At 42.9% G+C, this 21,077-nt stretch overlaps 1 protein-coding gene across 2 annotated transcripts; it reads right to left on the reverse strand.

Annotated features, from left to right (window-relative positions):
• Positions 1 to 4,493: 4,493 nt before the first annotated feature.
• On the reverse strand, positions 4,494 to 20,340 carry tex2l (testis expressed 2, like). Of its 2 annotated transcripts, none has more exons than XM_076760752.1 (12): positions 20,228 to 20,340; positions 14,703 to 16,143; positions 11,653 to 11,853; positions 10,734 to 11,052; positions 9,469 to 9,728; positions 9,014 to 9,163; positions 8,800 to 8,899; positions 8,093 to 8,225; positions 6,808 to 6,939; positions 6,248 to 6,457; positions 5,203 to 5,323; positions 4,494 to 5,117 (listed from the first exon to the last, which is right to left on the reverse strand). In XM_076760752.1, exons 2-12 carry the CDS (start codon positions 16,110 to 16,112, stop codon positions 4,944 to 4,946), a joined length of 3,210 nt encoding a protein of 1,069 aa, XP_076616867.1. In that variant the 5' UTR covers positions 16,113 to 16,143; positions 20,228 to 20,340; the 3' UTR covers positions 4,494 to 4,943. The 2 variants fall into 2 exon arrangements, with proteins under 2 accessions (XP_076616867.1, XP_076616866.1); XM_076760751.1 differs by having other exon boundaries at positions 8,987 to 9,163.
• Between the last annotated feature and the right edge of the window lie 737 nt (positions 20,341 to 21,077).

The raw sequence follows: 21,077 nt of genomic DNA on the forward strand, positions 1-21,077 counted from the left end.
ACAAGAGTCTCAAAGGACCAAAATATAAAGCAGCAATTCTCAACGTTCTCAACTTTGACACACATACTGCACTTGGATGCCACTTACACACACACGCGCGCACACACACACACACACACACACACACACACACACAGAAATAATATGCTGCATATGAATGGATCATGCAATCAAGCATCTGCTGCTATGTAATGGAGTTACACAAAGGAGAACAGTTACAGAGGGAAGCAGAGAAGGAAAGATGTGCTAATTATAGACAGGAACTGGCACTGTGTCTTGCAGCAGTTAGAGAAAAGCTAATGATGCATGTCACCTTATCGTACAGAACAGGTGTCAGCATCATCTGATTTAAAGTTCGTGTCTGTTTTTATTAGAATATTAATGTGAATACGAATGTTGAAAATGAGCCTGACATCACTGAAATGACTCGTGTTTCACATGCCTGTACGTGATGCTGCTCTGGTCTGCCTCTTCCAGTCTGCCTGCTCACTGCTGCTGCCACCCCTGACTCTCTCTTCTTACCCTGAAACACTTGGTCATGATGGATAAATTGCAAGCCCAGTGAACCCTAAGGAACACTGCATTCTCTACTTGCAGTGTAATCATCAGGAAAAGAACACATTAAGTCAATTTTTAACCCCCTCTTGCACTCTGTAGCTGGGAGGCTGTAATTTAGTGTTTGTACCGGACCCTGTGCTCTCTACATTCACACAAATCAGTGCTGATGGGCGATAAAGGGGTATTTCATGCATCATTATGAATTACCATCAAAAACATTTTGGAGGGTTGGGGAAGCGTATCCCCGCAGCATTGCATTGTTTTCTACAGACGTTCATGGTCCCCAGAGTCTGGTAGCTTTTCATCCAGTGCAACCAACAGGTCAGAGTTTTCACTCAGCAAGTGCAATATCTTGATATTTACAAGATGGGTTCACACGAAGTTTGCAGACATTCATGGTCCCCAGACAGTGTATCTGAATGACTTGTATCAGATGGATTGCCTGAAATTTGGTACATATATTCACACACCCCACAGGATGACTGAACTGATCGTGATCCCTTAAAATTTCATCATCAGGTCAAAATTTGAATGAATCCAATAATTTGCTTTATGACCAAATACCAGCAAAATTAATATAATTTCCTCCGCCTTTGTGCTTGCTTTTATTGCAAATCAGCAAGAACGGTAAACACCTGCCAAACATCAGCATGTCTTGTTGCCTGTTCAGGTGGGATCAGAATACGCAACAGCATCATATGTGTTGTGTGTGTGTGTGTGTGTTTGTGTGTGTCCTTAAAGTGTTTCAGGACTTTCATGCAGGTTTGCAAAGACGTTCCTCAGAGACCCAACAGCTGGCTGGGATCACAAAGGCGTTAGAGGTATTTCTGAGATTACATAAGTCAAACAAAACGTCTCATCTGAAAGGTGAGCCGCACCCTGTTCAGGTTCTTCAAACAGTGATGAAAGATTGAGCCACAGCAGGTGCATAACGATTCGGTACCTGGTTACCAAGCGTACCTTGAAACCTGGGTCATTAGTCAGTAAAAAAGTGCATTTAGCCATTGACATTAGTTCACATTTGACAAAGATAAAGTACGTCAGTGTAATATTCAGTGTTTTGAGGTTTCCCTGCTTTCAACAGTGATAAGCAGTGATCAAGCACACCGGCCTCCAAATCAAAGCATTGTTTCAGTCCTTATCGAAAAGGTTTCTGCAGCAGTGAAATATGTTGTTGTTGTTGCCTGTTGTTCCAAACACACTGTGTGACCTGAAACTCAATCGTGCAATACATCACCATATTATTCAATCTGATTTACATTTTGACATTCTTGGACAAGCACATGCAGTTGTGTAATTAGATTTTATTCTGAAATCACCTGTCAAGAAAACTTTAACCATAAGAAACGCAGTGCCCATATCATTCGTGTGCAGTGCAGTAAAAGGAACTAACTGCTGTATTTTTCTCACCAACGATCACGTGAACTCCTCAGTTTACTTGAGGAGGGTCAGTCGAGAAAGGATTTATTGTATTTACAGACAAAGACAAGGAAGCCTGAGGTGAATTATTAGTCAGAAATGTGGTGTTGATGGGAAAAGATGCCCTCTGGTTAAAGTGCCGCCATACTTTTTACAATTGCCAGTCCAATTTTATGATATAATGACTCTCTCTCTCTCTCTCTCTCTGTGTGTGTGTGTGTGTGTGTGTGTGTGTGTGTGTGTGTGTGTGAGACTGTGCTATATTTACAGTCACCGGGAACCTTCAGGAAGTGGCCTAAGATGTGGCTTTGATGAGTCAATTATGTTGAAGGAAGTCAGGAGTGCATTAGTCTATTACACACGCTGTAGACTGCTATTAGGTGTAATTACCTCCAATTCCTTTGAACAGAAACACCCTAACCCAGCTGTTGATAGCTGGTGCAGAGCAGATCTTTCTTTTTTATGTAAAACAGTGTATGAGCATGTTCAACACCAGACCCTGAAACTGAGGCAGCAAAATGGAATTCAGCCAGTATCCAGTTAACTATTGTAACAAGTCAAAATGTCTTCTGTGAGAAAGGAAATTTATTTTTCGTTGTCTTGATGTGAGGAAATATTGTCATGCACAGTCAGGTTCACATTTATTTCCACCATGAAACCTGAGCAAAATTTACAATTTAACCAAAGCTTCACATTTCAAGATAAATAAAATTTACCTAAAACAGGCAATATCTAGTCTTTACTCTGTAAAAAATGCATTCTAAAGCTAATATCACACTTCTGTAGTCGAAGTTTCACAGCTCAAGTGACTATCATCCAAAGGTGTTACTCCGCTGAGGAACACGTTTTTCAATGGAGAGAGCCCCGTTTTCAAAGACATGGAACATTTACAGCCAAAAATAAGGCATTTACTGTACATCTACAGTAGTGATGTGAGCTCTGGATTAAGATATGAACGTATCTTTTAAGAATGAGCCATGCAGTTCGCCGGCTGAAGGAGTGCTGTGCTATTGTCAGCTAAATGATGAACAGTGCTGCCCTCTATTGCTTGCCTGCTGAGCCTACGTGGCATCTGACCAGTGCACATTTTCAACAGTTTGGTAGGATCAGTGTTCCATCTAGATCTTCCTCCAGTTTCGTGTCCAAGCACTGATCGCATGTAGACCCAAAGAAAGATGTTGTGAAACTTGTAAATATGGTTGGTAAGTTGTCGACAGTTATTATAAATGACTTCATAACACGGCTGATTTCCACTGTGGAATAATTACATTCACTGCAGCGATGAATTTGCATCTCCTAACAGTTTCAAACACAGTCCTGGGGTCTGTCTAATGAACCATTCTGCAAATAAGTCAACAGTATCCCACAGAGGGACATGCACGCGCGCACACGCACACACACACAACCTCCCACACATTATCACACTTCTTCCCCATGTGATTTAATTTCATGCATCAGGACCTTTTCTCTGGTTGTGAATTTCGTACAGGCTGTTTTTCCACCACGTTCTGTTGTCGAACACTTCACTGGAATCTTTGCTTCACGTCTCGACTTCTGTGTCACTGATTTATTTGTTTTTTCTTGAATTAATGAGCATTTGTTACCATTATCTCTTATTACTGTGTTTTCATCAGTAAATTTAATATTTAAGTTCTCTTTTATGAGTGTTTCTGTTTCCAGGTCAAGCAGTTGCTAAATGTATCTGCCGTTCTTACACCTTAAATTCGGAGATGTGCATTTGAATAAATCCTGAGGTTAATGAGTCGTGATTTCTGAAGCATCGGAGCATGAAGGAGGTTTTTTTTTTTTTTTTTTGAGTGCAAAGAAGCACATTCCCCCGTCTTACAATTCGCCTTACCTCTCCTGTTAAACCGAGCTCTGCATATGAGATGATGGATGACAGTCATTTGTTCTCTCCCCCAAACTTTGTTAATTCACAACAGCTGCAAATGACATTCATATTATTCAGGTCAAGTGATCCAGATCCGTGTTGTTCCTCTCAAGCAAACCAGAAGAGTAATTTACTGTGCAATCAGGTGCTGCTGTGGTAAAAGTACACTCTCAGTCCAGCCTGTAGGGGGCAGATATTTTCTCCGACTCAACAGGGATTTGACTGAGGTTGGCGCTGATGATAAAAAGGCAAGAGCTGTCACTGAACTTTGGTTACGACACAGATTTTTGCCTTGGAACAGTGTGTTTGTATTGAGGACAGTGTAAGATATGTCAGGTCATAAGCAAAGGATCAATGAGCTACACCACAGTAAAGTCTTAATCAAATATTTTAATACACCGGAATATTATGTTTAATACATTGAAATTGAGCAGGAGGTCCGTGAAAGTGTCGCACATGAAAAATGCAAGTATGTGCAGATTATGCTGACACATTCACAAACATTTCATCTTTCCATCTATTGTTGGAAATGTAAGATTTATAGAGGTCGTGTGCTTTTTGAAAGTTTCACACTTACTCTGTGTGTGACTGTCATGTGCTTGAATCAAACTGGCAGCTGTTTTTAGAGCTTTTCTTTAATTATATCCATCATCTTAAATCCAAAGTGACATTGAGCTGTAAACATCAAAGCAGCAAATATTTAGATATATAATCTCATAGGGATCATTCACATGTAAACATTTGCAAAAGGTATCACTTGTTGCTTGTTTTTTTTTCCTTTTTTGCTTTTACATCCCTCTCTGACTACAACCCATCACACATCATACATCAATACTCCTCAGACTCTCCATCACATCACATCCACAAAGCTACACATCAGACCTTTAGAAACTCCTGGTTCAGACATAAACACAAGGGTTAGTAAGTCTGCCGAAGAGCTACTGAAGTCTGGAGGCAAAATCATGTTCTGTTTGATGATTCTCATTCTTCTTCTCTTTCTCTCACTGCGTGAATATATAATGTACTGAATCCATTTTGCAGGGTCAGTTCTCCTTTGACCGTGGACAGTGAGGCACTAGTCAGACTCTGCCCCAGAGATCTCAGCTGGGATCCTCTCTATGGACTCTGTGGAGGAGCTTTGGGACCGCTGGGACTGGGAGGACAGACGCTGCGATGCTTGAGGGCTGTCCACCCCAGAGTTCATCAGGGGTAAGTAGATGTCATCCATGTTTGGCAGCACAAACACTTTCTGGAGAAGAAAACAACATGATGTGAGAGAAAAGCTGAGAAGAAGCCATACACAGGGGTATTTTCTTCTTTTTTTTTTTTTTTACCTGGAACTCATCCTGCAGTTTCTTTTCAATCCACTCGGTCACATGACAGAAAGTCACCTCCCTCTCCCCTAGCTTGGGCCGGACATGCAGATCTAACTTCGGGGGCACACAGAAGCTGTACCTGCAGAGGAGACCGTCACATCGTCAAAGCTGTTTTTAGCCCTATACCAACCTGGCGCTGCTTTAGTGCGTCAAACAGGTCTAAGACTTGACTAAAGTGGATCGGTAGAATAAATAAATGCTCTACTGGCAGGAGATAGAGTGTGAAACATGAGTCACACCACAGAAAGTCACAAACACAACATGCCGCCGCTGAACACTGCGAAGTGAGGATTGCTTCTGAAGCATTTATGGCAGGCAGTCATTAATACATCAGGGTGACACTGGTTTTTAAAACGTATGTATACAGTCGGAAATCAGGACGGTAATCTCAGTGTCCAGAGGAGAAGTAGACCAACAAATCAGCTGATATTGCCTTATTATATTGCCTTATCTATATCTTATTGTATAACTGTATACACAAAATCATGTGTAAATATCTATTTCTATGTTTATATTTAATGACAGTGTCACCAGTACATAGTTTAACCTTTTGCCTGTTTATGAGACTTTGGATTCCTGCTTGCTCCTTATTGGTTGGACTGCCTTCTGATTTTGACCCCAGTCTGCCTCACTTGCTCTGTAAGCTTATGTACCTGAGTTTGTATCATTAAATCACTGAACAGCACCAGATCTGCCTCAGTGGGCTGCTTTTCCTCCGCGTTCCTGTGCTCCACATCAGTCATGACAGCAAATATTTGATGGACAAATTCTGCAACCATCAACTTTCCAAAGCATTTGCCTACACATTAACTGCATGGATGCTTTGGAATAGCGTCAGTACGTACCAACTGACTTCATAAATTTAGCACATTATTTATTTGAATGGTTTCTGTTTGTGTGCATATACATGAGTTAAAATCATCTAACTCAGTAATGAAGGCTGCACTCTTCTTCAGCGGACATGCATTAAACTGGATTTGAGCCCTCAAGCTTCAGCACTTACCATATCCTGTCTGTAGGGGGCGGCGGGATGTTGACCACCAGAGTCCCGGACAACTCTTGGACCTCCACAGTGAGCAGCAGGGGCGTGTTGGACATCTCCTCAAACTTCTTCTTAATGAACTCATTCTCTGCCGCCTTCTGGAAGTACTTGGATTTAGCGATTTTGTCCACAAATCTCAAAATCTTCCTCCCGGTCTTCCCACCCCCTGTCCTGTGAGAGAGGATTAGAGGAGTTTTGAATTTGAGAGCAGATTTAGTATTCAGATGCTAAAGTCAAAACCCGAGGAGAGATGTGAGTCTGAAATGTAAATGAAAGCGACAGCCATCTGGAGTGTGATGTCGGCACACTTTATTTTCTGCTTTAGAGAAAGAGAATTCACCACACAGAGGGGGAAAAGTAACACTTCCTGGTCCTGCTAAATGTTACTTTCTCCCTTTTTAAAATGGCTTTTTATATAAAACTTGACTTAACTGTCACACAAAAGAAGCTGATGATGTTACATTTTCATTTGTAATTCTTTTAATCATCATTGAAACATCTTTTTTTGTATCGGGGTTTACCCATCAGCAGCTTGTGCAGATCCCTTCTCCCCCAGTGGACCCTGAGGCTCAGACAGAAGCAGCTCTTCCTCATCAGACGAACCAGCACTGGAGGACTCCTCATCACTGTCTGCCAACACACTGAAGATGGGGCTGCAGGAACGGGCAGATGGATGACAAAATTAAGGTATGGATGGAAGAACTTTCGTCATTTTTGATGCAAAAAAAAGTGACAGCTAAGAGTGCAGATTTAAGCTCTCATCGGACGTGTGCAAAGATGTATGTATGTCAACAAATCTTGCAATTACTGTAAAGTGGAAGTTGCTTGAAAAGATTAACAACTCCCAAATTTTCTATCTCTCCTTAAAGCTTCAGTTGCAGCACAGGCAGCTAATGTGAAGCTTTGCCTGGACTGTAATCCCCAGCACTGTGGGCCTACGACGGGCAGGTCTACGCTAATCAATGTAATGTGAAGCTCTGCTCTGTGGATCAGAGGCTGGAGTGGATCAGCGGATAGAGAGATGAGTAGGTGTGTATTTGTGTGTGTGTGTGTGTGTGTGTGTGCAATAGAAATGATGACGATGAAAATACAGGGTTTTGGGCTATGACTCCTGCTACTACACCTGGGCAATATGATGAAATACAGCTTAAGGTGATAGAAATACTGAGGTATTGATTTCTTTTTTCAAAGGACCCCACAGATTTCACACAAAGGGTAGTTCACTCATCCCAAGGATTATTACTTAGCCCGAAAACAGAGCTGTATAAAAACAGCTGTACAGTGTGTGCATTGGGTTTGGACAGAGCTTTTTAAAGTTTGAGAACATAGATTTGATGATGCCCTCAGGCGCAGATGGTCTAATTAAAAAGGCTGTTGAGTTGCTTTATGGGGACTGTAGGCTCCAGCGCGTTTTAAGCTTGACTACTGACTGAAAAACGGGATGAATCTGCCTGGACTGCTTTTATTTCCACCATTAGAAATATATATATGGTGTTGTAATAAAAAATGTTTAATGAGGTACTCAATGCATTTGATGACTCAGTTATATTAAATGTATATTTTGGGCTGCAAACTGTTTTTCATATTGAATTTGTCTACATTGAGATGCTATTTTTAGCAAGCGGCTTTATGTGTTAAAAAATAGAATCCTGTTAGTCCCTTTTTGGGAGTGCTGCTAACACAACAAACAATATCATATTCACATTATTTTATCCCCAAAAGGAGCTGAAAAATGCTACAAAATGCTACTCAGAAAGCGTATAAAAGTAAACAGCTGGAGCATGTGTTCATAGTGTCTATGCTGACCGTGGGCTGCTAGCTTCAGCTGCACAGTCCGCATCCTGACCGCCCTCTTTGCCCAGCTTGGACAAGTTGAACTTGGTCTGCAGTGTCATCTGCAGGGCACCAGTGTAGACCAGCTGCAGCTCCACCCACAGGCCTGCAGGGGGCAGCACAAAGAGGTCAAAAACCAGAGCGGCGAAATTAAGACAAAGCCTAATCTGGACACACGCCGTTTAGTGGCAGATTAAATGGCTTTCACTGTGATTATCGAGCCTCGAAATTAAATTTATAATAAATTACGGCAGATTATAAATCCCCTTCAGGAGCTGACACATGTGGACTGAGCAGCAAAAACAGTCAGAAGCTGAAAACAGGATAATTTGCTGACAGACGGTTGTGTAACGGTGAAGTGGGCACAGAAACAGACAAAATCACGAGGTCACACGTAGGCACACGCTGACACACTTAAACTCCCCTCGTCATTAAGAGTGTTGTCTGCCAGATTGCCTGATTTTAAAACACACACACACACACACACACGCAAGCCAATATGCTCTAAATGTTGAAGGCCATGGAGTAATGGCTCTCCTGCTCTCTGAGATTACAACAGGATAACAGCGTCTGATCTGATGCTTTGCAGTGCTCAGCTGTAATCATGTGGGCATCTTCTCACTCATCTCTTGCTGTCACGGCGTGTGTGTGTGTGTGTGTATGTGTGTGTATGCACTCACCTCTGTGGTTGACCTCTGGTCTGGAGGTAGTGGTGATATGGGGCATGGAGCAGCCCATATCCAACTCAGTCAGAGTCAGCTCATTCATGAAGTAAGGCAGCTGTAAAGAATATAGCATATCACAGTTTTAAAGTGATGTGAAACGTCTCACACTTGTGGTTAACCTTCTCTGTGACTTTAAATTAACTTTGAGTTTGAGTTGAACCCCTCGCACTCTGATTTTGCTCAGCTTCTTCTGGATCTTGTGGGAAACCACGTCGGCCCAGTGCTTCTCTCGCAGGAAGTCCCAGAAGATTCGGCCAATTAGAGCATTAGCCCATGCAGTCTGGCTTGTCCCAGGGTGCTCTGCGAGATCACAGGTACACTGTAAAAAAGAGTAAGAGCTGAGCAAAGATGAGAATAGTGCAGCTTTAATACAGTTTAGAGCTAAAAACAGGGCAGTAAAGAACAGAATAATTTCACAAATGCTGGGAAATTCCCCACTTGCTTTTCCATTAACAACATTACATTTTATCTAGTTTACTCTGTCATTTGTTCTCTAACTTTCATTTAAGACGGTCACTTTACCGTCTGTGCATGCTATGCACCATATAAACTGTCCAATTCTTGAATGTTCCGACAGCTTCACTTAATTTGCTTTGCTTAATTTTATCTACAAGCGTGACTCACATTTGCTTTGATGGTGGGACTTGTCTCTGTGCTGCTGGCTCCAGGGCTGGAGAGCGGGGTCAACTCCTCTGTGGCCAGGAGACGAGCCATGTAGCGGGGGTAGTCTAACACGGAGCCCCTGGTGCTACTGGAGGTCTTACTGACATGAGCTGCAGAACTGCTGGGTGGAGGAGTGGAGGGGGCGTCATCATCGCTGCTGCCCATTCTGTTGCTTGGTACATTACCTGAGGCGCTAACGCTCTGTGCCAGTGCTGGGTTACCTGGGAGAATACAGGAAACATTTACCTGGCTGGTGAAGATAAGCATGGCAGAATTTTTTTTTTTTTTTTTTTTTTTTTGTCTTACTATCAGTGCTTTGGAAATGAGTGCCTTTTGGTTAAATTAGAACTAGCAAGAAGTAACTAGTGTGATTTTTGCAAGAGAGGATGCAAACACCCCTTTTCACACAGAAGATATTCACACACCCAATTATCTCTGATGCAGGTCTGTTCTGATGGGGGCGAAAAGAGAAAAACACTCACACAGGAGTGTAATTGCACTTGCAAACTTTCTAGAATTTAGTTTAAATTTTGCACTTATGAAGGATGGAAACCTGATGGTAATCGGCTGATCGGCTACTCCCATTGGTCATGTGACCCGCACCTTGCAGGTCATAGCTGTTCCAAAGTCCACATCTTTGGACAGAGCCAGGCTAGCTGTTTCCCCTTATTTTCAGTATTTATGCAAAGCTAAACTAACCGTCTCCTGGCTCCAGCTCCATACTGCACAGACATGACAGTGGTATCAGTCTTCTCATCTGCATGCCAAAAAGCAAATAAGCTTATTTGCCAGATGCCAACTATTCTTTAAAATCACTTAACCAAATCCTGTTCTTGTATTAATCATGAGCTATTCCCAGGAGTGCAACAGAGCAACTGTTTTTATATGGTGCCCATAAAACAGAGTGTAGCGATGGAAAAAGGAAGTGTGACAGATGACAGATCAGATGACAAATTTGCATAAGAAAAGCAAAAACAAATGAGTAATATGTCTGCTCATGCAACAACTCAGTCATTTTCTTCCAAATAAAGCTGGTGAATCTAATAGATGTTTTTCTGATGCCTTTGCCCTGTCAACTGTGAGATCTGTGTGTTCCCTCAGAAGGGATTGGCTTTGAAATGCAAAGAATTGGAGCATGTAATCCATAATCCACACATATAGCAGTTGTATAGATGCCTTATCTGGAAGCCTTCTCTTCTCTAATGCATTATTAACGTTTCTCGTACCCGATCTGGACGCACATCTGCCAGGCCTCTGTTTTTCCCTCTCTGTATCCATGGATGCAAACAGGAAGTGACGAAACCACTCTTCTTTCTCTCGTCCTGTGCGGCCGAAGAGGTAAAGAGTGGCGGGAGGGTCGTGGGTGTGTTTGGAGGAAATCTGCCGTGGACTTGCCGGTTCAGCTCCTGGCTCCTCTCCCAAACCGTCCTCCGACGTTCCTCCCTCACCGCCCTGGGGGTTTGCTTCCCCTGCCACTTGGATGCAGATGGGATACTTTGGGTTCCACACCCTCTTTCGAGCCAACACAGATGGCAGTAGGAATACCTTTGGGGAACAGTGGCAGAGTTTTCCTATGTCAAAGCACAAAGCAACTGTTAATTGGGCAATGCAGTCAGATGTCCCATTTATGAGTTCTAATTAATGCTGAGGAGTTTAACCAGTATTATAGGTTCATTTAACCGTTTCCTTCCAGTTAACCTTAATTTCAGCTACGCTTCTTCTCCACATTTTTTTTTATGTTCTCACACACATTACTAGCAAGTTCAGGCGTTGTACTTAATGGAAAACGTCACTACAACATGGATGCATGAATTACAACAAATCCTGTGCCTCCATTAATTGGATCCTGAATGCTTTCATCCAAAGCCCCTGCAGACAGATTTATTTCCATTTTAGCCATGCTAGCAGTGCAACTTGATGGCAATCTGTTTGTCAACCACTTGAAATATCTAGTCTGGCTGAAATCTGGCGAGCATGAGGTTGAATTAAAAGCTCTGGAGTGACTACATGTAGGATCAGAACATCACCAGAATATCAAAATATATTAGGTCTTCACTTTCTTTTCGATATCACTTTGAAAAAAAACAACAACCTCAGACACAGAACAAACCCCCCTTAATGCAGTTACTTCGGCAGACATCATACTTTGCTCTTTGCAAGCTGAAAGGAGCGTGACTTGATGAAGGTGGCCTCGAGGACTCTCTCGTCGTACATGGCCCTGCGACTAATGTTGGTACGCGGGGAGTCCAGACGGAGACAGGAGCCCTCCAGGGTGGCAAACACAGAGTGAGTCAGAGCTGGATGGTAGGTTTCAGGGTCATAGTCCTGTATCTCATTCATCCAGCCCTGCAAAGGTAGAAAATAAATGTTAATTCCAATTCTACAGTTTGAGTTTGTGTAATTAGCATTTGATCTGGAAGTCACGTTCTGATGTTTCTAATCAGCCTAAAAATGAAGATAACAGCAATAAGTAAATGTGATTTTTAACACATATTGTGGAACAAATGTCGTGCAAAAGGCAAGTTTGCGATTTGAGGGTTCAGAGGACAAGTCCAATCATTATAATGTTACAAGAGAAGATGCATGGATATATAGAAAATAGCCTTTTGTTTGGAGGGACATTGTGCTCTGGATTTTGCTTCTCAGGCAATGCATCATTCCTGGCTTCTTTCTGCTGTCAGCTAACACAGTCAGAGGCTTTAGGTTACAGATGGTTAGATGCGGGGTTGGGGTTAGAGGAAACCAATCCTATTAAACTGAACTCAGAGCAAAAGAACTCCTGACCCTCATATACACTTTACATTCAATATCAATATGATGGCCATGACATTCCAGTTTGCCATGTTGAGAAATGTGCTTGGCTAAACTAATCGACGAAGTTATGTGTGAAGTTATGTGCTAGACCTATGTCTGAGGAATGACAGCCTGCCACACTGAGACTTCCTGGAGATTTCTTAACAACCTCACAGCATCAAAAAGAATCCAGGAAGTCACTGTGATAGAGTACTGCAGGAAAGAGTCCTAAAACACAGAAATGAGTCAGCATTGTTCCACTATGCGGTTCCCTCTTCTCAAAGTCAAAGGCATAAAATATGTCAGTAAATACCGCTCTGCTGAATCCTGAAGCTTTTCTGTGTCTTAAAAAAGGCAGTTGCAAACATGTGGCTTAATGAGGCTGCAGACGTTGTCTGGTCACTAAAGGTCAACACAGAATGTGAACTGTCCAAGAGACATGTTTCATTCATGTCATTTTCATATAGAGCACCTTATACATGGGACAACCTGCAAAAGGCCTTACACTTGGACTCTCTGCCGCCACTAATTAGTATAGTGCTGGAGTGTTCATTAGAACAACTTTAAGTAACATGAATGCTGTAAAATGAACCCCCTTTAAGACCCTGATGCTCCCTCTTACTGCTCCAATTCACCAATAAACTATGTATTATACATACTGAAAATGTATTGACACAACAGTGTCAGCCTGTGCCTTGGCCCAGATGTGTTCCCACAATCAATCCCCATAACTGATCTCATTCTGTCATCTGATTATCCATCAACCTCTGAAACACCTCAAAAACCTTGCGGCTCCAACTTTCACATTGTAACAGCGCTCAGACTGAAACTGCTAATGATCAAACAAGGGAATTATCGCAACACTGAGACAGTAAACCCCCCGTTTCCAGCCATCGCCATCACCACCACTCTCCTTCCTCGCGCCCTGCCAAATTACAGCTTCCTGCTGCCTGGATCTCCCCCTAATTGCCTGTGGAACTGACAGTGTCTGGGTGGTAGCTGTCCTCTCCAGTTGCCCAGTGTCAAGCTCAGCCAGGAGGAGAGCAGTAATTACCACTGCAGCTCAGGCAGGTTTTATTATTGAAGGCTTTAATTGCATTCTGGGCACCAAGTTGTATGCCACGTCCAGAAGCTTTAATCTGTGAAGGAAACAGTCTGCAGAGATGTCACAGTGACTCGCCAACTTGACACTTTCCTAACTGCTCTATTAGCACAGCTGAAAAATAATTAGGAGTACTCTTGTTACTGTATTAAGAGTAGCCTTTGAACATGTTCACTTTGAAATCAGTCAATTTCACCACGTAGGTCTGCTGATGAATAGTCTGCAGTTATGCCATTATGGCACAGTCAGAAAGATATTAACGTTGTTTTGAGCCTTTTTTTCAGTTCTCTTGTACCAATTAGTCTCAGCAGCATCACTGAATTAGAGAAAAATTGGTTGCTAAGGTGTAGTCATATTTCATAGTTTCATAGTTCTGTAGTAATGAATGTGTCTCCATTCACTTGTTTTTATGTGCATTTTCAATTTGTGCAACCTCTGAATACATGAAACAAACCAACAGGTCCTCACTCCTGACTGGTCAGTGGCCCTATGCTTGAAACTACGTACCCCTATAGTGTCAGTTTTGCATGTACATGGCTCCATGCTCAAGTTATCAATAATAAATATGTTATGTTCAGTTAGCAAAACCTGGCTAGAGTTTCAAAATAAAGCTTGCTGAGAACTATAATAAACACATAATCAAAGTTATACTATGAAGGAATTGTCAGTGACTGTTTATAAAGAGTTTTCGGCACTGTGTCTACTATTATTGTAGCTTCCTCTTGGATACGTGCTGCTTGCAGTCTGACACCTGGTCGCTACCTTTTTATAAAGTCCTAACCTCACCTGTGCGCTGTGATCAGCTGGCAGCAACACACCAACTGAATAAAGGCTGATACCCAGAAATGTCCCAACCACAGCAAAAAAGAAGAAAAGGGGACAGCATCCCTGCAGAATAAATACACCACCACACACTCCTAGTGGGTCATACATGCTAACTGAGAGGAATTACTTTTGTGTGACTCTATGCATTGTTTTTCAGGAAAACCTGCATACTATACTATATAGATCAAGTTACACAACTCTTTTAATAATGTCTGGCTCTGTCCAAAGGTAACCATATTGGTAACCATCCACCAAACGCCAGCTATGCCTTCAAGAGACAAGTGCTGGGTAGAACAAAGAAATGACATTCAAAGTCCGATGATTTCTTTATGACACCTACATGTGTCCTTTCTCAGGTGTTATTAATGAAAGACATGATGAGAAATGTGTCAGTATTGGAGTGCGACTGAGGTGGCTGAAAATAGGGTGAGAAGAAAAATGTGCCATTTTCCTCCTTAATGACTCATTCATTTACCTTGAGGGTGTCAGGCTCAGTGGTGACAGTGGCACCTGTCATAATCCCCTCTCCCAAAAGAGTCTGTGGTGGTCTGTATGGAGCATCTGAGCAGCGAGACCTGGAGGAACCCATTCTGATGAGCCACAATCCTAGCAAGAAGCCCAGTGCTAATCCCAGAGCCAGACCCGAGAAGTATGGGCTGAGAGGCAGTATGAAGTAGCCATACGACAGCACTGCCACGCAGAATAAGCTCATGCGTGGCAGAGGACGATGGGGTTGAGAACGGGGAGAAGTCCTAATCAAGGGTGGTGCAATGACCTGAGGTCCAGCAGGTGATCTCCTCACTTGTCCATGAGTTTCAAAGGCCAATATTTGCATCATGTCATCATCTGTACATATTTCCAGCTCCTCATCCCTGTGATGTTGTCTGTTGTGATGCACAGGGCAGTGACTGCGGTGGCCTCTCCCAGGATGTCGAACAGACGGCCAGTCAAACACCGGCAAAACATCAGCATCTGCTCTTCTACTGTTCCTCACAGGAGACTCTGAGAGAACTGTGTCTGTGCTACTTTCACGGCCCAAACCTCTGCAGCTAACCTGGTGAGCAGCCTGGGTCTTACTCTGGTGTTTGGGGCTGCCTACACTCTCCTCTCTCATGATCTTGCTGAACATGCAGCTCAGAGGCTCGTGCACGGCCTCAGAGAGCTTCCTCTTGGTGTCCTCTAATTCCATTTTGAAGAAGCCCCCTTTCAGACCCTCTGCACTTGGGGAGAGTGAGCTCGGAGAAGGGGGCGCAGTGCGAGAGTCCCCATTGCTGCGGGTTTTTGATTGGGTAAGCTGCTTCCACAAGTGGAGGTTGAGGCGGGAGTCTGATTTTGACTGCGATACCTCTGGCTCTGAGCGGGAGATCTCAGTGGAGATGGACTTGACGAGGCTGAGAAGGGGCTTCGGTCTGAGGGTGGAGCCTTCTTTGAGCTCCAGCTCTGTGGAGAGAGACTTGACCAGGCTTGCAAGGGGTCTGTGGGTGGGTGAAGAAGGGCCTGGGGAGAGGAAGCTTGGGCCAATGGTGGAGCAGTTGCCCAGAGAGCCAGGGGACGAGGGAGAAAGAGGGACGTGGAAAGCTTGGGACTGCAACCCTCTGTCATCCTCAACAGAAAGCTGCCTCTCTCTGGAGAGAGAGATAGAAGGGTAGTCGTCATCGTGGTCGAGGGAGAAGATGAGCTCACTGTCATCCAGACTATCCCATTCCCCCTCTGTCCCAGTCAGCTGGATCACAATCCCACGAGGGAGATGTCTCTTGGTCCCAAGAGAGGGGGCACCGACTGGTGAGAGGCCAAGACCGAGGGTGTGGGGCTCCTGGAGAGGTCTGCCACCTCTTCTTCCATCATCCTCGCTTCTTCTTTCCCCGTTTGCTTCACTTTCTGCCATGTCTTGTTTTTACATCGCACAGCCAAGGCACCTAAGAGTCAGTGAAGGAGAATAAATAAAGTACATGGTCAGCTACATTATTAAGCCTCGGAGGCAGAGCAAACAAAAGCAGCCAGGGAATGAGCCATAGAGAGGGAGGAAGGGCATCCTTTCTACACTCATGCCTCATTTTCACAAAAACTGCTTTCCAATGCCAACTAGGCATTAATGTGTGAATGTCATGTAGTTTAGCTCTTAGGAGTTGTGCAAATCTTCATTATTCTGAAGAGAGAGCCTGAATCAGATCCAAGTGAGTACCTCTCCCAAAGCTGTCGTTCCACATACTGAGTGAGGTTTAGAGGCATGCAAAAATAGACAGTCCGTCTTCCCCAAATATTGCACAAACTAGGGCAATTCAGGCTTGGATCTAATGGTTTTTTTGGGGCTGATTGATTACACAGTAAAAGTCATTCAATTTCTGAGCAGGGGCTTTCTGCGCACATGAACATGAAATGAAAAAATCTAATTTGAGTAAAGATGCAGCCTTTCAGCAAAAAACAAAGAGCAAATACTTAATGTTTTCATGACAAAATAAGCATTACCACACATATTCAGCTTGTCATCTTTCCAAGGAAACAGCACAGTGTCTTCCAGTCTCATCCCCTAAAGAATTAACTGTCATCAGTAAAAACCTAGAGTCATAACCCTCCCTCTGATGTCTTCTCGAGCTGTTTAAGGAGTTACTTATGCAGCACTGAGATGAACAGTGGGGGGAGTTCAAAGATGCTCTCTGTCATTCTCCTCATGTGGCTTTTGTGTGTCAGTAGCACTGCATGTTTCCACATAACACATTAAACAGCCACCACATACTGACTTGTCAAAATGATACCAACCACAGAACAGGGAGGCAATGTGAATTATGAGCTGTCATTTTGTTGGAGAAAAGAGCAGTTCTGCATCACTGGACACAAGCTGAGAGACAGTACAAAGGCCCAGCAGGGACCCTTTCATTCGCTGCCTCTCTGGGTCAAGTGCCTTGCTCTTTATGCAAGTTAAACCCTACCTCTGACTGGTCAGACTTACGTAACCGTATTACAAAGCTGTGTGGCACAATTTCAACCAATTCCACAGCAGCTGGTGGATTCTGACTAATCTGCTCTCACCCAAAATGGACGGTGGGGAGACAGACACACATGCAACCCGGAAGCATTAGACCTTCAGCATAGCTTTTCACAGGGTTGAGAGAGGGACCAGAACGTGCGAGGTGCCAGGAAACAAACACGCACACGCACAGGCACATTAGGCAAGCTAAACTACTTTTAAGCCAACAATGTTTTGTCCAAGCTAATAACAGGGCAGGCGAATGTTACCATATTGTCATGCTGCTGAATATGGACTCCAGATGCTGCTGTGATTTTCACTAATCCAGATGTTCTTAAATCAGATACAAGTCAGTTTTCTGAAGTGGCCTACCCCATTGCAACTGGACCAGATCAGCAAGTTAAATCTTTTAAGTTAAGTTTGGATTGATCCACAGAGCAACATTGCTATCCACTGACTAAAGTTTAAAAGTGATAAACTGGTCATATAGGTCATATAAACTGGTTTGTGTATGGTATGCACAAATTATTAGTCCTATTTTTAAATGTTTTATTTGGAGAAATATTAAATATTTACCCCCTCTCTGATCTCTCTGCTGTCCTTTGGGTTTTGGTTTAACTGTGTTGTTAGAAGTATTCAGCTGTGACAGACCCAGAAGCCACAGAAAGCCGAGTAAAACTGTGGATTAAACAAGGAAAATGAAAGAAAGACAGAGGGTGAAACTGTTAAGATATTACATGCAAGCATGTGTTCTTTTTAATAGATCAGTGTCTGCTTGGTTTTAGGACTCCACGGGCTGTGGTCACTTGGACCAATCATGCAATTTGAGGTCCTTAACAAGATGCTTAAAGACAAACTCCTGTAGAAGAGCTGTTAAGTGTTCCATAAGGCTGTCTGTGACACACAGAGTGATCATGTGACACTGCAGCACGAAACACATCTGCTCTGAGTGCACTGCAATGTGTTCAATCAATCCATTACACTCTCAATCAGTGGCAGTATAAACACAACAGCATGTGTGTGTGTGTGTGTGTGTGTGTGTGTGTGTGTGTGTGTGTGTGTGTGTGTGTGTGTGTAGGGGTTTGTGTGTGTTTGTGTTTGTGTGCCACCCTCTGATCAGACACGAACAGTAACAATCTCAGATTAACATTAATGCAGGGTTTTACTGTGAAATCTGACAAATCACACAGCCGGATTATGAGCTAAACCAACATTTGGTGGGCCGTGTTTCCAAGCTAGCTCATCTCTGTGACCCCATGTTGATTGTTGTTATTAGTACCATCACAACCCTTCAGAGTCCATTACTATCAGTACTATTCTTCTCATGCTAAAAGTCATATACAGATGGTTGAAATATTAAAGGAAAAATCAGAATAAATGAGCAAAGAAACAGATGCAGGTGCTTCTGTACAGGGCACAGGGGTTCACTGAGGGGTCTGACGAGTTTGGAAACAGACTGCAACCATTAGGAACACCTATGGGAGATTTTGAACTGAAATGATATGCAACACTTTTCCACAGTAATTGTAACATAGTTACTGAGTATGTGGGCTGTAAAATAAAGCAATAAGTAAATATTGGGTACTATGTGGTCTATAATATGTAGCACTACTTATTCCAATACAGTCTTACCATTAAACAGAAAACAAAATGTGTCCACCTTAGTGTTAAAGCAGATGTAATGAGCAAAAACATTTGATTCGATGTCTTGTTAACAAAGCACAATGAGTATAGTTGAAGAAGTGCCACATGTTTACAAAAACTTTTTATGGCATACTGTTGGTCCCCTGTCTGGAGCCTCGAATTATTTAATGTGTACTAGATCATTTTAAAATTAGATTGTAGCGTCATTTATTGTAGCTCCCCCTCTAAAAGCAAGGCAAAGCGCACAGTTAGCTGCTAAATCAAGCTTACCTACCCATTATTAAACCTTTATTTAACCAGGGAAGTCCCTCTGAGATCTTTTTTTCAAGGGAGCCCTGGTCACGATAGTAGCATTACAGTGTTTCATGCAAACATTGAAAACACACAAAACCTACAAACATACATGCCATAAAAACTTGGATTACAGTGTTTCGAATAGTATACCCGCAAATGTAAAAAACCCAAAAAGAAAACATACAGTATCAGCAAGTTCCAGTTTGCCAACAAACCCTTCACTGTACAGAAGTTCTTCAAACCATGAAAGATGTCTTATGTCATTTCATGTGAAAGCCACACAGTATGAAGAAACTGCATGTACACCATGTGGTACACAAAACTGAAACAATTAGTCGCTTAATCAATTCGTCAACCACAAAAAAATGACCAAATATAATTAAAATTGAATTGTTCTGGTAATCAGTTATGTCTAATCAGTCACTTTTCAAGCAAACACATCTCAAATATGATGATTTGCTGCTTTTCTTTGTCATATATGACAGTGAAGGGAGTTTCGGAGTGTTCATCAAATAAAACACGAACCTGTAAACATGTCATTTTGGAAACAGACATTTTTCTCCACTTTCCGACGTTTAATAGATTCGATTAATTGATTAATTGAGAGAAAAATCAACAGATTATTACACACTGAAACTAGTTAGCTGCAGCCATATGGTACAGCTAAACGGCAAAGCACAGAGACGGATCTCTACACTACACTAACACATTATTCTGTCACAGCAAAGTACGTGACCCAGTCTGACAACAATAGGGCCATATTATAAAGTATAAATGTACACAATTAAGCATGTGGCCCCAAACTTGTGCAGTAGCTAAAATTCAGGTCACAGAATTCAGTGTGACACCTCCAGTCAGAGCTGCATTCACATCCACGAGACAAGTGTGACATGCAGACATGAAGTAGCAGCTAAAGTGACTGAAACCATGTCCCAAAACGCAGTCAGTGCGCACTGTCAGGTAAAATGTCTCTGATGCGCTCCACGTCTGTGATGTTCTTGATTCCTGGTCTGACTTTTGGATAAAACTACAGATGTCTGCTGATGCTTTGCAGAATGAGAATTCAGCATAAATGGAGACAATGGAGATATACTTACCCGAGAAATGATTCTGTGCGTGGAAATGTGACTATGCCCGCCGGTCAGCGTTGTCCGATGCTGGTTTCCTCTCCATTTGTGCGCGCAAAGACCGCGAGGTGAGGAGTCTCTCTCTCTCTCTCTCTCTCTCTCTCTCTCTCGCAGTCACACACACATACACCTCCCCTTTGCCGAGTGCATGCATCCAGATGTGTCATGCGCTGCCGAGAATCACAGCTCACCAAACTGATTATGAAAAGCATAGCCGCGCTGCATGATAATCCAGATTAGGAGTCCTGCAGCCCCAACAGACGCACACACAAACGCACCCACGCAGCTCTGCATCCAGAGTGTGAATACTGTCTAATTGTACAAAACAGGGTGACAGATGAAGTTCAGCCCGAGGGTTGAAAATCAAATGCAGAACCCAAATTGTAACTAGTAGGTCTCACTTTTTTCATATTTCTTTCATTCATGTGTTCAACAAGATGGAGTTTGGAATGTTTTTGTGATAAAAAAGAAAGAAAGAAGAGGACAAAACAAACAAATTTAACGCCTTATCTATCTGCCTCTCCATTTCTCCCTCCATCTTGGCCTACATAAGACACACTGGAAGCCCTAGAAATGACAATAAGAAGAACAGGGCAGAGTGGTGTGCAGGCTGCAGCTGGGGTGAGAGACAATAACCCCCATCCATCACTGACGGAGGAGATGTTCCTGAGCAGGCCGGCTGGCTGGATCCATGACTGACTATACTCACGCAGGACCACATATGAATGTGTGCAGAATATGTACAGTTTGGGGATTTTAATAATTTCAGTTTCTATTTTTACTGTAAGTCTTCTCTTATGTGCTCTCTGTGTATGATTAG

Source organism: Chaetodon auriga, chromosome 20 (assembly GCF_051107435.1).
Source record: "Chaetodon auriga isolate fChaAug3 chromosome 20, fChaAug3.hap1, whole genome shotgun sequence".
Classification (NCBI taxonomy): domain Eukaryota; kingdom Metazoa; phylum Chordata; class Actinopteri; order Chaetodontiformes; family Chaetodontidae; genus Chaetodon; species Chaetodon auriga.

Excerpts from the sequence above, each read along its gene's own strand:
- tex2l (XM_076760751.1), bottom strand. The coding sequence starts at position 16,112 with ATGGCAGAAAGTGAAGCAAACGGGGAAAGAAGAAGCGAGGATGATGGA. Across the intron at positions 11,854-14,702 it reads CTGAGCCTGACACCCTCAAG|GGCTGGATGAATGAGATACA; the intron begins GTAAATGAATGA and ends CTACCTTTGCAG. Across the intron at positions 9,729-10,733 it reads CAGATGTGCGTCCAGATCGG|GTAACCCAGCACTGGCACAG; the intron begins GTACGAGAAACG and ends GTATTCTCCCAG.